Raw genomic sequence first — 16,165 nt, 5'->3', positions numbered from 1 at the left:
TATCAGCAGCAAAAAGTGTTGTTGTTGTGTGTTTTTTTATCTCAAATATTAGGTTACGCGGTTACATCGGTGGAAACAAGCGGTTACATCGGTGGAAACAAGCGGTTACATCGGTGCCATTAAAATGTTCAGACTCAAAAATCGAGTTTTCAGGCCGACATCTGATCAGAGTTATACGGTCACAATAGTTCCAATTAATGAGTTACATGATTGTTTTAACACAATGTGAAAACGTTCTATCTCAAATATCTGGTTACGCAGTTACATTGGTTATAACCGGTAACATCGGTTATAGCGATTTTTTTACAAACTCAAAAATCGAGTTTTCAGTCCGTCGTCTAATCAGAGTTATGCAGTTACAATAATTACAATGAGTTACAGCAGTAGTTTTCAAAAGTTTCTTTTACTATGTCAAATATTGAGTAACGCCGTTACATCGGTAATAACAAGTTACATCACGTGGCCACAAATCCGTACACTGTAGACAGAATACAAAACCAAGGCAAAAGATGGAATACAACATCATGACCGGCCATTTGTAAACTTGATATAGAATAAAACATCTTGAACCCCAATCTGCAATTTTTTGATAGAATACAACACCATGACCGCCAATATGTATCAATTTTAGATAAAATACATCAACATGACTACCGATCTGTAAACTTTAGATATAATACAACACCATACTCTATAGCACAATATTCTCACTAGTAGCACAACCGCTACCATAACAATTTTGGCCAGCATTTTCCTTAAAACAGCTTACAGAGTTAAACCAAACATCTGGAATAAACAAACGAACGAATATTTTGTTGTTGCAGTGACACAAGACGAGAGTACAACTAAATACTATCTGTATGAGAATCAAAAAACACTTCACCTCTCGTTGAATTTCACTCAGTTCAGAGCCGGAATGGTCGTCATAACTCAACGATGTTTTGATATATTGGTCTCACATTATACCAGCGGTCAGATAAATCCAACACGCATCGAATCAAATTTCTGGTTTTCCGAAGAAATGTTTGAAATTTAAACAAAATGAGTCAAAGCTGACCAACTACTTTTCTTGATCAAAACAAACTTTGACAGTACCGTCACCGGAACTTTGCGGAACAATTTTCCCGCTTCATCAGAGGTAAAGGTTGTGCGCGATTTCACTCAGTGCGAAAGTTAGTTCATTTAACCCTAAAATGCTATGCTCTCGCTGGAAAGTTCATCTATCCTGTGAGGCGTAGTAAGTTGCGACTTCTAAAATATTTCAGAGAAAGTTCTGCTTTCCTGTTTCACGTAGTTAGAGCGTACATAGAGATATGGAATGCTTGCAGTAGTAAAGAAAGTGAGCCTCCCTCTATGTTTATACCAAACAAGATCGGCCACCTGGTCATGGGGGTACAGGTATTCCGGATCTGCAACGGTTTAAGTGAGGTTTTGGAGTCTGATATGCAAGATGGCGGCGAAATAATGGCAAAATGGGATTTTCGGAACCTGTTTTCGCCTGGTTAGTAGTATAAAGGATATATTTTCAAAATATAATGACGCGCATTCGGCTCTACAATTACCATGCCGCCATCGTGCATATCAGACTCCAAACTCTCACTTAACCGTTGCGGATTCGGTATACGTGTACCCCCCTGCTGGTATTGCATAACTGAAAAGTGTTACATTTCACAACCGAACAAAAACTGTTAAGGACTTAAGGTACAACACTGTGTTTTAACTAAGAAAGACCAGCTTTCTGTTCACACATATCATTTTCATAGAAGTAGATTTGGATGATTTTGGAGACTTTGTAGTTCATTGTTGATAAATCAATTAAAGGCAAGAAGCTACAGGGAAAGTTAGTTATACAAAACTTCTTCCATAAATGGTTCGTAAATATTTATTGGGAGCTCAATCAATATGTGTGTACAATCAAAAGGTTAAGTAACCTTGTGGAAAATTATTATAACGTTTCATCTTTTGATATTTATGAGTAAGTTCTGCTGTTTATATAATGATAATATAGTGTACATCATCTCGGTATTTAACCCCGCACATGTTACAATAGAATACAACACCATGACAGCCAATCTGTTAACTTAATTTAGACGGAATACAACACCAAAACCGCCAATATATATAAACTTTAGATAAAATACAACACCATGACCACCAATCTGTTAATGACATCTGTATAGATAATCTTAAGACGAAATTCAACACTTTGACCACAAATCTGTAAACTCTCGAATGGATATAAAACAATGACCACCAATCTGTAAACTCTAGAATGGATATAAATTTGACCACCAATCTGTAAACCCTAGAATGGATATAAATTTGACCACCAATCTGTAAACTCCTGAATGGATGTGAAATAATGATCACCAATTTGTAAACTGCCGAATGGATATGAAACAATGACCACCAATCTGTAAACTTTAAAATGGATATGAAACAATGACCACCTATCTGTAAACTCTAGAGTAGATATTAAACAATGACCACCAATCTGTAAACTTTAAAATGGATATGAAACAATGACCACCAATCTGTAAACTCTAGAGTAGATATGAAACAATGACCACCAATCGGTAATCTTTAGAATGGATATGAAACAATGACCACCAACCTGTAAACTCTAGAATGGATATAAAACAATGACCACCAATCTGTAAACTCTAGAATGGATATGAAACAATGACCACCAATCTGTAAACTTTAGAATGGATATGAAACAATGACAACCAATCTGTAAACTCTAGAATGGATATGAAACAATGACCACCAATCGGTAATCTTTAGAATGGATATGAAACAATGACCACCAACCTGTAAACTCTAGAATGGATATGAAACAATGACCACCAATCTGTAAACGCTGAAGTGAATATAAAACAATGACCACCAATCTGTAAACGCTGAAGTGAATATAAAACAATGACCACCAATCTGTAAACTCTAGAATGGATATACAAAAATGACCACCAATCTGTAAACTCTAGAATGGATATAAAACAATGACCACCAATCTATAAACGCTGAAGTAAATATAAAACAATGACCACCAATCTGTAAACTCTAGAATGGATATAAACCACCAATCTGTAAACGCTGAAGTGGATATAAAACAATGACCACCAATCTGTAAACTCTAGAATGGATATAAAACAATGACCACCAATCTGTAAACTCTAGCATGGATATAAAACAATGACCACCAATCTGTAAACGCTAAAATGGATATAAAACAATGACCACCAATCTGTAAACTCTAGAATGGATATTAAACAATGACCACCAATCTGCAACCTTCAGACAGAATGGTGCCCCTTTTTAGCATAAATCTCTTACTTAGATTATAACAAAAACAAATCGGTAATGCAGATAAATGCAGATTTTCATCCAGAAGCAGTAAAGTTACCGTTCGTCGAAATCGTTCGCCGAAATAATGTTTATGTAAGATAGAATCTGTACAAAGAATATGATCGGGTTATTCAATTAACACTGTGAACAACAGAGCATTTTGTACTCGACGTTGTTGTTATAATCGGTGTTGTTCTTTATGTGAAACTGTTGTTGGCATGGTTTGTGAATTCCACTTCATAAGTATAACAACTACTAGTTAACTAGATAAGATTTGATAATTAGATGTATCGCTAAGATAATGTGGCTCACACGAAATAGTTTTCGAATGTTATCCGGTATTCTAATGGCAGTAATATGCAAACATACTACCGCCTTAACTCATATTCAATAACAATGTCCGCACTATGTAAACCTTTATTATAATATTGTATCTCAATTATATCTTTTATTGTCGAAAATGAAGCATTTTAATTGATTTTTACGAAGTAATTAAAGTTTATTGTTAACAGATATCTACCACTTTACGCAATACATGAAGCAGTTAATATCGCGAATATATGTCAAACGAATCAAGTTACTTCGTTATTCACGTTTATAGTGTGAGACTGGCTATGAGGCTCGATGTTGTCATATCCTGAGTGTCATCGTCGTTGGCGGCGGCGGTTTTGTCGTCGTTGGCAGCGATGGGGGGGGCGGTGTTGTCGACGTCGTCCATCGACCAAACATCTATATGTATTTAAATGAAACTTTTTACACAGTAGCAGGAATGTAGCAATGCTTACATATTAACCTCTTGCTCCATTGACTGATCCATCAGACCAGCGTTAGTTCCCGCTAAAGAAGAGTTTTAAGACAAATCACAAACGTCCGATTACTTTCGCGTCACTGGTGGAGATAGCTGCTTCCGGTGTGACCGGAAGTACCTAAACATGCGCTTTACGATCCCTACTAACACCGGCAGGTCGGACAGCACTAGCAACGAGATTACGGCGATAAAGAACGCCATTCCGACTGTACCCACGACCCTAGCGGAAGTCCGCTGGTCCTCCACACTGACCAACTTCCGTTTGGCGATTATGGTCTCCGTCCTCTTAACAGTCATTTCCTTGAGGCTTTGTTCTAGCTCCAGTCCTACCTGATCCGTGGTTTTGTTGGTACTAGTCAGGTTCCGGATAAGCCAGTACTGCTTACACGAGCATGGACACCAGACTGGCACTACAGAGGAGGAAGAGAGGAACAACGAGGAGGAAGTCGTCGGCGATATACTCGTGTTTACACCATTTGACATATAATAGCTTGGTTTAGTATTGATTACAGCATTTAACCTGGAATATGCTGTTATACTCGTATGTAGCTCATTTATCGTTGATATATCCCATGATATACTCGTTGTTACAGCATTTATCATTGAACGGCTTAATGCACTCGTTGTTAAATAATTTAGCATTAAATACCTTGATGAACTCGTGGTTACATCATTTAGCATTGAATATATTTGTGTACTCCTGGTTACAGCCTTTGCTGTTGAATAGTTTGTTGAACTCGTGGTTACAGCCTTTGGTATCAAATAGCTTGATGCACTCGTGGTAACATCATTGAACATTGAAAAGCTTGATGTACTCGTGGTTAAAGCAACTGACATTAAATAGATTGATGTACTCGTGGTTACATCATTTAGTATTGCATAGTTTGATGAACTCGTGGTTACAGCCTTCTGCATTGAATAGCTTGATGTACTCGTGGTTACAACTTTGGGCATTGAATAGCTTGATGTACTTGTGGTTACAGCCTTTGGTATTGAATAGCCTGATGCACTTGTGGTTACAGCCTTCGGCATTGAATAGCTTGATGTACTCGTGGTTACAGCCTTCGGCATTGAATAGCTTGATGTACTCGTGGTTACAGCAATTGGCATTGAATAGCTTGATGTACTCGTGGTTGCAGCAATTGGCATTGAATAGCTTGATGTACTTGTTGTTACATCCTTCGGCATTGAATGACTTGATGTACTTGTGGTTTCAGCCTTCGGCATTGAATAGCTTGATGTACTTGTAGTTACAGCCTTCGGCATTGAATAGCTTGATGTACTCGTGGTTACAGCCTTCTGCATTGAATAGTTTGATGTACTCGTGGCTACAGCCTTCGGCATTGAATAGCTTGATGTACTCGTGGTTGCAGCAATTGGCATTGAATAGCTTGATGCACTCATGGTTGCAGCCTTCGGCATTGAATAGCTTGATGTACTCGTGGATGCAGCAATCGGCATCGAATTGCTTGATGCACTCGTGGTTACAGCCTTCGGCATTGAATAGCTTGATGAACTCGTGGTTGCAGCAAATGGCATTGAATAGCTTGATGTAAACGTGGTTGCAGCAATTGCCATTGAATAACTTGATGTACATGTGGTTGCAGCCTTCGGCATTGAAAAGCCTGATGCACTCGTTATTTCAATGCTTTGTATTTGGCTTGTTGATGGTTCAGTGGTTGTAATAGGATAACGTGAGGAAATCCATGAAAAAAGAGCTGGCGTTGATGACGCAGTAGACGAAGAGGACACAAGAGTACCATGAACGTTTAATGTTGATGTAAGTTCAGAGGCTGTTGATAAGCTTGCAGTGTTGCTGATCGAAAGCTCACTTGTTGAAGGCGACGCCGTGGCTATACTGCTCGAGGACGTTAATGTACCACTTGGTGTGACAACGGATGTTGTGTAAGAGTCTTCACACAGAGATTGTTGCCCTAAAATGCAGTAGAATATAGTCAGTTATAGGGTATACATTGAAGAAATTTGATCCTAAAACTACCAACAAAAATAGAGATCTGATACATATACCAAATATAAACATTTTAATCGTCACAAAGGGTATATTTTTACATGCAAGGAAGGGTTTCTTACCGAGAACTGTCGGGTTACATACAGATAACGTGGCGTTATCTGAACCACTCAGTAACGTCACCCGCACATAATTCCCGTATATAGGCGCAGTGCAAGTGAGGTTGACTGTGGTATCGTGGGGCACGGTACCAGGTACAAACACGCACGTCTGATGGTTGGCGGCAAACTCGCCCTCCCAAGTGCTGTCTTGGAAAGACACTGTTACGTGTCCCACCTCAACTAGCAGATTTCGTAACGTTAAATCTTCAGCTGTTAAACAAATATTTAAAAAATGAATATAATATAAGATAATATCGGTTCTACTGGTTATAATCAATAACGGCTGCCAGCTAATGAACGGCATATATTGAAAATACTGTTCTTCCACTAGACACAATATATTTTTAACGATCGTTTTGTGTTACATATTGTACACCACTGAAGGTTTATTTAACGTCTGTTTTTCACCACGATGTCTTTCTAATGAACAAATTTGATTAGAACTTACAACATCTTTTGCATTCGGGCGATGAAGTAACCGACACAGAAGTAACATAATATCCGGTGTCAAGTCCGGCTTGCCACCAAGGGTTCGGTTCGCTGGTTGTCTGTGCGCATTCTCCGGATGATAACCCGGATACGAGGTTCCCCATGCCTTTATTTAAATATTTCTTCAGTAATTCAATGATATCTTTCTTGCCAGCTCTAAAACATGAATATACACAGACGGTAAACAAGGTAGGAAAGCGTAGATGTGAAAACAATTTAAAGGTTTATATGACTTCATTACAATCATGGATAACTTACCCATCATCAGCGAATGCGCTAGAGTACCAGGTCTGGTTAACAGGCAATTGGGATGGGTTGCATGCTGAAACATCGAGAGAACGTGTAAGGGCCGAGAATGCCAGCTTCCTCTTAAAAAATGCTCAGAACAAACAACATCAAGTCTGAGTTCAGACTTAAGAATCAAATATGCAAATAAATATCCTTATGTTAGTACTCTTTTTAGCAGCGTTCGATGGTGAAAAATGCTGAATAGATTCATTACCATTATAACGTTTCAGTGATTATTATGAAATATAATGGATTATTTTGTAATTTAATTGTTTGTTTTAAGTTGGAGTTTGCGATCAGACCTGCGACCATTCGATAATACAGATCGGACTCGAACCCAGACCTGAGACCATTCGTCAATACGGGTCGCACTCGAACCCAGACTTGTGACCATTCGTCAATACGGGTCGCACTCGAACTCAAACTTGCGACCATTCGTCAATACGGGTCGCACTCGAACCCAGACTTGTGACCATTCGTCAATACGGGTCAGACTCGAACTCAGACCTGAGAACATTCGTCAATACGGGTCGCACTCGAACCCAGACTTGAGACCATTCGTCAATACGGGTCGCACTCGAACTCAAACTTGCGACCATTCGTCAATACGGGACGCACTCGAACCCAGACCTGAGACCATTCGTCAATACGGGTCGCACTCGAACTCAAACATGAGACCATTCGTCAATACGGGTCGCACTCGAACTTAAACATAAGACCATTCGTCAATACGGGTCGCACTCGAACTCAAACATAAGACCATTCGTCAATACGGGTCGCACTCGAACTCAAACATAAGACCATTCGTCAATACGGGTCGCACTCGAACTCAAACATAAGACCATTCGTCAATACGGGTGGTACTCGAACTCAAACATAAGACCATTCGTCAATACGGGTCGCACTCGAACTCAGACCTGAGACCATTCGTCAATACGGGTCAGATTCGAACTCAGACCTAAGACCATTCGTCAAACTCAAACACAACATTTTAACTTATTAGCATGTAGTAAACAAATTAATTATTTTTGTTGAATACGTATCCACAAGTGTTCCTATCCGTTTTGCAAAGTTTATATATACAAGCTTGATAATTTAGTATCTTTCTTGAGTTCACTTTGATCCTGGGCTTGATCATAGTTCGGCTGTCATTTCTGTCACGCGTTATTTTGTGAAAGCACTTGTGAAAGTAATATACTGATAGTAAAGTATTTGAAACATGGGCTGAAAATAAACATTAATTAAAGTCATTATATTAATAATACATGCCGACTGTTCTGTTATTGTAAACGTTGTTATTCTTGTTAGAACATTTACAGAAATGTTGAGGTTAGTTTATTAAAACTTTAATACCATTTATTTTGAACCTAGTAGTATTTAAACAAACCTGTTATTCCATAACCTGTCGGGAAATTAATCACTTGTATCCCAAATACAAGTATGATTACGTAAATATAGTCACAAAACATCTTTTCGTAGAGTTAGAGGTGTCTAAAGTGTTTAAAGTAAATGATTAAAGGGCCATCGGAACAAAGTCTTAACGACACTTTAATTAAGCAGATTTAATCAATTATTCATACGTGTTCTTGGTGTCGTGCAAGACTTTCAACCATTATTTTATGTTCACGTTATCGTCATGCATCTTAAATCGTATGTGTATTTAACGAGATTACTAAGGAGACTGATCACACCGAGCATTTATTCCATACGAGGTCTTGTATGTTCATATTCGATCCGTGCAGCGTCGAACCAATTAAAAAACTTACCCAGATTTCTGTTACGGCCTACATTAGCTAACGTTCGTAAACTTTGTTTTGTATCCCTGCTGCATCGTAGCACACTGCAAGCAGGTAACCAATTCACAGACGTTAAGGCTATGTCGGTTAAGGCTTTGTCCCACCACTCTGCATGTAAGGACTCTCGAGGATGCTGCGAATAATTTTGAGCATAGATTGAACCAGATTGAACATACTATCTAAAGCATAAATATGGTGTATGTTGTAGTTCAAATGTAAAATTAATATTGTAACATGCACGGTAGCCAACGAATTAATCTTATTTTGGTTTAATGGTTTATAGTCCATAGTAGCCATTTGACAAGTAGGTATGCCTTGGATCACATTGGTGGCAGTATCCGTCATGGCTGGTAAAAGCAAAACTAATGTTAAAACATCAATTTAAAGACCTTTATCATCATTTAAAAAATGCAAATGAAACTATTGTTAACGACAAAAAACAAACAAATCATAACCCATCTTTTGAGACATTGAAGCATATTCATAATATTCTTAACGCCCTAATAACTAAGGAAGAAATACAGATGTTTGGCACGAAAAAAAACAGTGCCCACTAGGTGCAGAAAATTATAGGCCAATTACAATTTTCAGTGTTTAGATAAGTTATTCACCGCTTTTTTTAAATATACATCTACATCATTTTGTTGACAATAAAGACATAATAAATGAATTTCAATCTGGATTTCGCTCAAGCTACTCATTGATAATATGCTTGTGCTGCATTGTTTAATACAAATATTAAGAGCTAAAAAAAAGAAATATCATTACGTGCGTTTATTGACCTTTAAGCTGCATTTGAATCTGTCTGGCGCTCTGGTCTTTGGTCAAATTTATTTTATATAATATTGGCGTTAAATTTCTAATGGTAATAAACAATATGTGTAATTCTATTAAATCTTGTGTTAGGGTAAATGACGAGTCGTCTACATGTATGTGATATAGAGGTACGAGTGGACAATCTTTCTCCGGGGTTATTTTCCCTGTTGCTAAACGACCATCAAAAAAATATTTTACACTAGAACGCTAAATGGCATCGAAATGAATCTTGTTTTTTCTGTTTTGAAAAGTTTCATCTTAACATTATTACAATTATATTTGTATTTTGACAGCATTTGAACCACATTGTACATATAGTTTCTTTCTGACTCAATGTATACTTTGTTCTCATATTTGTATTCTTTATGAGCCTGCATAAAGTCTCGTTATACTTTGTATTTATAATTTCCTCATATTTGTAAACTCTGTTTGCATTGAGTGTATGAATAAACTTTGAAACTTTGGTCTAAAAATGTACTGATTTATCTATAATTGATTTGAAGCTAACTTTTACTATATTAAAGGGAATTGACACCAGATGATACAGTTGCAAAAAAGAAAATTGTAAAATATTCACATAAAATTGATATTGTTGTGTTCAACGCATTGAATCGTGTTTACTGATAAATCACATCGCTTGCGACACATGCATCTTCCGCATTTGTTTTTCCGAATCCGAAATACCACGTAAATCTCAGTAAGTGTTAAAGTATCGTCGGTATATTTATTTGATTAATCAGGTGACTTTCACATGCTAAATATACACATTTCATGGCTTCCCGGAAGAACGGACATTGTAAGGAAGTGGGATACTGCTGCGAAACAACACAGAACAGAGCCTGACAACCCAGCATCTGTGATTAAAATGATCGATAGAAACTTTAAAAAGGGGTTAACTCTGCTGAAAATGACAGCAGTTGCTAAAACACTTATTGACAGTTAAGTTTGTGAAACGATCTCATGACATGCAAGGTGTTGAAAAAACCATTCCGCGCTTTTTCAAACTGGGAAACCATTATGCGATATTTTTAAAGGGGAAACTCAGCTGAACCATCGGCTAATTGTTGCACTTATTCTTCGTAAAATGATGTATTGTCGACTTCATATTAGTTCGCATTGACAATTCTAGGCTTGCATTGAGGGAATTATATGTTTGCCGATTTTGGGACCATCTGGTGTCCAGTCCCTTTAAAAAGGTTTTATAATTTAAGTGTTGAGAGCATTAAATCGGCTAATTTTGAAACAAATTAATATATAATAATGATTTCTTAGATATCACTAATTAAATCAGAGTGGCCCCTTATTATGATATTGATTTTAAGAGCTCTACAATTCAGTTGATATAGAAATATTTTCAATTGAATTGTAGAGCTCTACCAATCATTCGGAGAGGTCTCTTTTTTAATTGATGCTGACATTTATTCGATTGGAGCCCTCTTTAATTGATTTGAAAAGGTTTCTAATCATTTGAGGGGTTCTTAAAATATTCGAGTTTATGTTGATTTGATGTTCCATATTGATCCATACAAAATTATGTATTTCAGAAAAGAAGGAAAACATATATTTCTTGACATGCACATTTAAGGATTTTCAGGAATGCATTTTAATATGCATTGAATACCTTCTTATAAAGTTTATAAAATATATGCAATGGTTTTTCTCGTATATCTTGACAGAAATCTGTAACCTCTCTGGAGAACTTATAAAGTGTAATGTCATTGACAGTCTATTATTATTATAATTGTCCAAATATATTTGAGAATTAAACGTACATCGGTTCTGTATTATGTGATTTGTTGAATTCATGTTTGATATTATTTGACCATGTACTTCGATGGTATACGTCTAATAAAATTCTGTTCTGTTCTATTAATATTCATAAAATATCGCTGGATAATGCTTTCTTCTCAGCCAGAAAGAAATCAACAAAGAGTCAATTACTCGTCCAAAAGGTGTTGCAGGCTTTAAAAAGCCATTTTTCAATACTACATGGAAAATTGGGTCCAATGTACGAGTACGGCTGTACTCATTTAATACGTTTTTAGTTTATATGTAGGAATAATCTTTATTCAACGATTGTGTCAATATCTAAAATAATATCGGTACTATCATTATGACAGTATTAAGATGTCAAAATGAATTTCATCCAACTGAAATACAATCGGCATTCTATGCATTTTAGATATGAATAAATGAAATTTACTTACGCGATTTTAATTTGGATGATTTTGTCTGATATTGAAGTGTCACCTACCAGCAGTACCAAAGTAAATTTTGGGTTGTTTTTCCGATTTTGTGTCATCTGCCACCATTAGTACCAAACTAAGTCTTGAATGGTGTGTCTGATATTGTATTGCCATCGACTTGCAGTACCAACGTAAATCTTGAATGGTTTGTCCGATATTGAGTTGTTATCCACCAGCAGAACCATAGCAAATCTTGGATGGTTTGTCAGATATTGTGTATACATGTACCAGCAAAACCATAGTGAACAAAAGTAATACCATAGTAAATCTTGGATGTTTTGTCTGAAATCGTGTTGTCTTCTACCATTATAATCATAGTAAATATTGAAAGGTTTGTCTGATATTGCTTTGTCTTCTACCATTAGTAACGTAGTAAATCTTGAATGGTTTGTCTGATATTAGGTTATCATTCACTAACAGCTCCATAGTAAATCTTGGAAGGTTTGTCTTATAATGCGTTGTCTTCTACCATTAGTACCATAGTAAATCTTGAATGGTTTGTCTGATATTAAGTTGTCTTCTACCATTAGTACCATAGTAAATCTTGAATGGTTTGTCTGATATTGAGTTGTCTTCTACCATTAGTACCATAGTAAATCTTGAATGGTTTGTCTGATATTGAGTTGTCTTCAACCATTAGTACCATAATAAATCTTGAATGGTTTGTCTGATATTGAGTTGTCTTCAACCATTAGTACCATAATAAATCTTGAATGGTTTGTCTGATATTGAGTTGTCTTCTACCATTAGTACCATAGTAAATCTTGGAAGGTTTGTCTGATATTGAGTTGTCTTCTACCATTAGTACCATAGTAAATCTTGGAAGGTTTGTCTGATATTGAGTTTTCTTCTACCATTAGTACCATAGTAAATCTTGAATGGTTTGTCTGATATTGCGTTGTTTTCTACCATTAGTACCATAGTATATCTTGGAAGGTTTGTCTGATATTGCGTTGTCTTCTACCATTAGTATCATAGTATATCTTGGAAGGTTTGTCTGATATTGCGTTGTCTTCTACCATTAGTATCATAGTATATCTTGGAAGGTTTGTCTGATATTGAGTTGTCTTCTACCATTAGTACCATAGTCAATCTTGGAAGGTTTGTCTGATATTGCGTTGTCTTCTACCATTAGTACCATAGTAAATCTTGGAAGGTTTGTCTGATATTGAGTTGTCTTCTACCATTAGTACCATAGTAAATCTTGGAAGGTTTGTCTGATATTGAGTTGTCTTCTACCATTAGTACCATAATAAATCTTGAATGGTTTGTCTGATATTGAGTTGCCTTCTACCATTAGTACCATAGTAAATCTTGAATGGTTTGTCTTATATTGTGTTGTCTTCTACCATTAGTACCATAGTAAATCTTGAATGGTTTGTCTGATATTGTGTTGTCTTCTACCATTAGTACCATAGTAAATCTTGAATGGTTTGTCTTATATTGTGTTGTCTTCTACCATTAGTACCATACTAAATCTTGAATGGTTTGTCTTATATTGTGTTGTCTTCTACCATTAGTACCATAGTAAATCTTGGAAGGTTTGTCTGATATTGAGTTGTCTTCTACCATTAGTACCATAGTAAATCTTGAATGGTTTGTTTGATATTGAGTTGTCTTCTACCATTAGTACCATAGTAAATCTTGGATGGTTTGTATTATATTGAGTTGTCTTCTACCATTAGTACCATAGTTAATCTTGAATGGTTTGTCTTATATTGTGTTGTCTTCTACCATTAGTACCATAGTAAATCTTGGAAGGTTTGTCTGATATTGAGTTGTCTTCTACCATTAGTACCATAGTAAATCTTGAATGGTTTGTCTGATATTGCGTTGTCTTCCACCATTAGTACCATAGTAAATCTTGAATGGTTTGTCTGATATTGAGTTGTCTTCCACCATTAGTACCATAGTAAATCTTGAATGGTTTGTCTGATATTGAGTTGTCTTCTACCATTAGTACCATAGTAAATCTTGAATGGTTTGTCTTATATTGAGTTGTCTTCTACCATTAGTACCATAGTAAATCTTGAATGGTTTGTCTGATATTACGTTGTCTTCCACCATTAGTACCATAGTAAATCTTGGAAGGTTTGTCTGATATTGAGTTGTCTTCTACCATTAGTACCATAGTAAATCGTGAATGGTTTGTCTTATATTGTGTTGTCTTCTACCATTAGTACCATAGTAAATCTTGAATGGTTTGTCTGATATTGAGTTGTCTTCAACCATTAGTACCATAATAAATCTTGAATGGTTTGTCTCATATTGAGTTGTCTTCAACCATTAGTACCATAATAAATCTTGAATGGTTTGTCTGATATTGAGTTGTCTTCTACCATTAGTACCATAGTAAATCTTGGAAGGTTTGTCTGATATTGAGTTGTCTTCTACCATTAGTACCATAGTAAATCTTGGAAGGTTTGTCTGATATTGAGTTGTCTTCTACCATTAGTACCATAGTAGATCTTGAATGGTTTGTCTGATATTGCGTTGTCTTCTACCATTAGTATCATAGTATATCTTGGAAGGTTTGTCTGATATTGCTTTGTCTTCTACCATTAGTATCATAGTATATCTTGGAAGGTTTGTCTGAAATCGTGTTGTCTTCTACCATTATAATCATAGTAAATATTGAAAGGTTTGTCTGATATTGCTTTGTCTTCTACCATTAGTAACATAGTAAACCTTGAATGGTTTGTCTGATATTAGGTTATCATTCACTAACAGCTCCATAGTAAATCTTGGAAGGTTTGTCTTATATTGCGTTGTCTTCTACCATTAGTACCATAGTAAATCTTGAATGGTTTGTCTGATATTAAGTTGTCTTCTACCATTAGTACCATAGTAAATCTTGAATGGTTTGTCTGATATTGAGTTGTCTTCAACCATTAGTACCATAATAAATCTTGAATGGTTTGTCTGATATTGAGTTGTCTTCAACCATTAGTACCATAATAAATCTTGAATGGTTTGTCTGATATTGAGTTGTCTTCTACCATTAGTACCATAGTAAATCTTGGAAGGTTTGTCTGATATTGAGTTGTCTTCTACCATTAGTACCATAGTAAATCTTGGAAGGTTTGTCTGATATTGAGTTGTCTTCTACCATTAGTACCATAGTAAATCTTGAATGGTTTGTCTGATATTGCGTTGTCTTCTACCATTAGTATCATAGTGTATCTTGGAAGGTTTGTCTGATATTGCGTTGTCTTCTACCATTAGTACCATAGTAAATCTTGAATGGTTTGTCTGATATTGAGTTGTCTTCAACCATTAGTACCATAATAAATCTTGAATGGTTTGTCTGATATTGCGTTGTCTTCAACCATTAGTATCATAGTATATCTTGGAAGGTTTGTCTGATATTGCTTTGTCTTCTACCATTAGTATCATAGTATATCTTGGAAGGTTTGTCTGAAATCGTGTTGTCTTCTACCATTATAATCATAGTAAATATTGAAAGGTTTGTCTGATATTGCTTTGTCTTCTACCATTAGTAACATAGTAAATCTTGAATGGTTTGTCTGATATTAGGCTATCATTCACTAACAGCTCCATAGTAAATCTTGGAAGGTTTGTCTTATATTGCGTTGTCTTCTACCATTAGTACCATAGTAAATCTTCAATGGTTTGTCTGATATTAAGTTGTCTTCTACCATTAGTACCATAGTAAATCTTGAATGGTTTGTCTGATATTGAGTTGTCTTCAACCATTAGTACCATAATAAATCTTGAATGGTTTGTCTGATATTGAGTTGTCTTCAACCATTAGTACCATAATAAATCTTGAATGGTTTGTCTGATATTGAGTTGTCTTCTACCATTAGTACCATAGTAAATCTTGGAAGGTTTGTCTGATATTGAGTTGTCTTCTACCATTAGTACCATAGTAAATCTTGGAAGGTTTGTCTGATATTGAGTTGACTTCTACCATTAGTACCATAGTAAATCTTGAATGGTTTGTCTGATATTGCGTTGTCTTCTACCATTAGTAACATAGTATATCTTGGAAGGTTTGTCTGATATTGCGTTGTCTTCTACCATTAGTACCATAGTAAATCTTGAATGGTTTGTCTGATATTGAGTTGTCTTCAACCATTAGTACCATAATAAATCTTGAATGGTTTGTCTGATATTGAGTTGTCTTCAACCATTAGTACCATAATAAATCTTGAATGGTTTGTCTGATATTGAGTTGTCTTCTACCATTAGTACCATAGTAAATCTTGGAAGGTTTGTCT

At 35.9% G+C, this 16,165-nt stretch overlaps 1 protein-coding gene across 1 annotated transcript; it reads right to left on the bottom strand.

Moving 5' to 3' along the window:
• Positions 1-4,222: 4,222 nt before the first annotated feature.
• On the bottom strand, positions 4,223-6,879 carry LOC128231000 (uncharacterized protein DDB_G0271670-like). The gene is made up of 4 exons (XM_052943424.1): positions 6,735-6,879; positions 6,248-6,496; positions 5,128-6,090; positions 4,223-4,566 (listed from the first exon to the last, which is right to left on the bottom strand). The coding sequence occupies exons 1-4, from the start codon at positions 6,877-6,879 to the stop codon at positions 4,223-4,225; spliced, it is 1,701 nt and encodes a 566-aa protein (XP_052799384.1).
• Positions 6,880-16,165: the final 9,286 nt, after the last annotated feature.

Source organism: Mya arenaria, chromosome 4 (assembly GCF_026914265.1).
Source record: "Mya arenaria isolate MELC-2E11 chromosome 4, ASM2691426v1".
Lineage (NCBI taxonomy): Eukaryota > Metazoa > Mollusca > Bivalvia > Myida > Myidae > Mya > Mya arenaria.
The sequence above is the reverse complement of the archived record's forward strand: the minus strand, read 5'-3'. Positions and strand labels throughout refer to the sequence as shown.

Bases quoted from the DNA above. Each gene is read 5' to 3' on its own strand.
- LOC128231000 (XM_052943424.1), bottom strand. From the start codon at position 6,879: ATGGGGAACCTCGTATCCGGGTTATCATCCGGAGAATGCGCACAGACA. The intron at 6,497-6,734 runs GTAAGTTCTAAT...TTTGTTTAACAG, and splicing joins GCCCGAATGCAAAAGATGTT to CTGAAGATTTAACGTTACGA. The intron at 4,567-5,127 runs GTACATCAAGCT...CCTCCTCTGTAG, and splicing joins ACCAAAGGCTGTAACCACAA to TGCCAGTCTGGTGTCCATGC.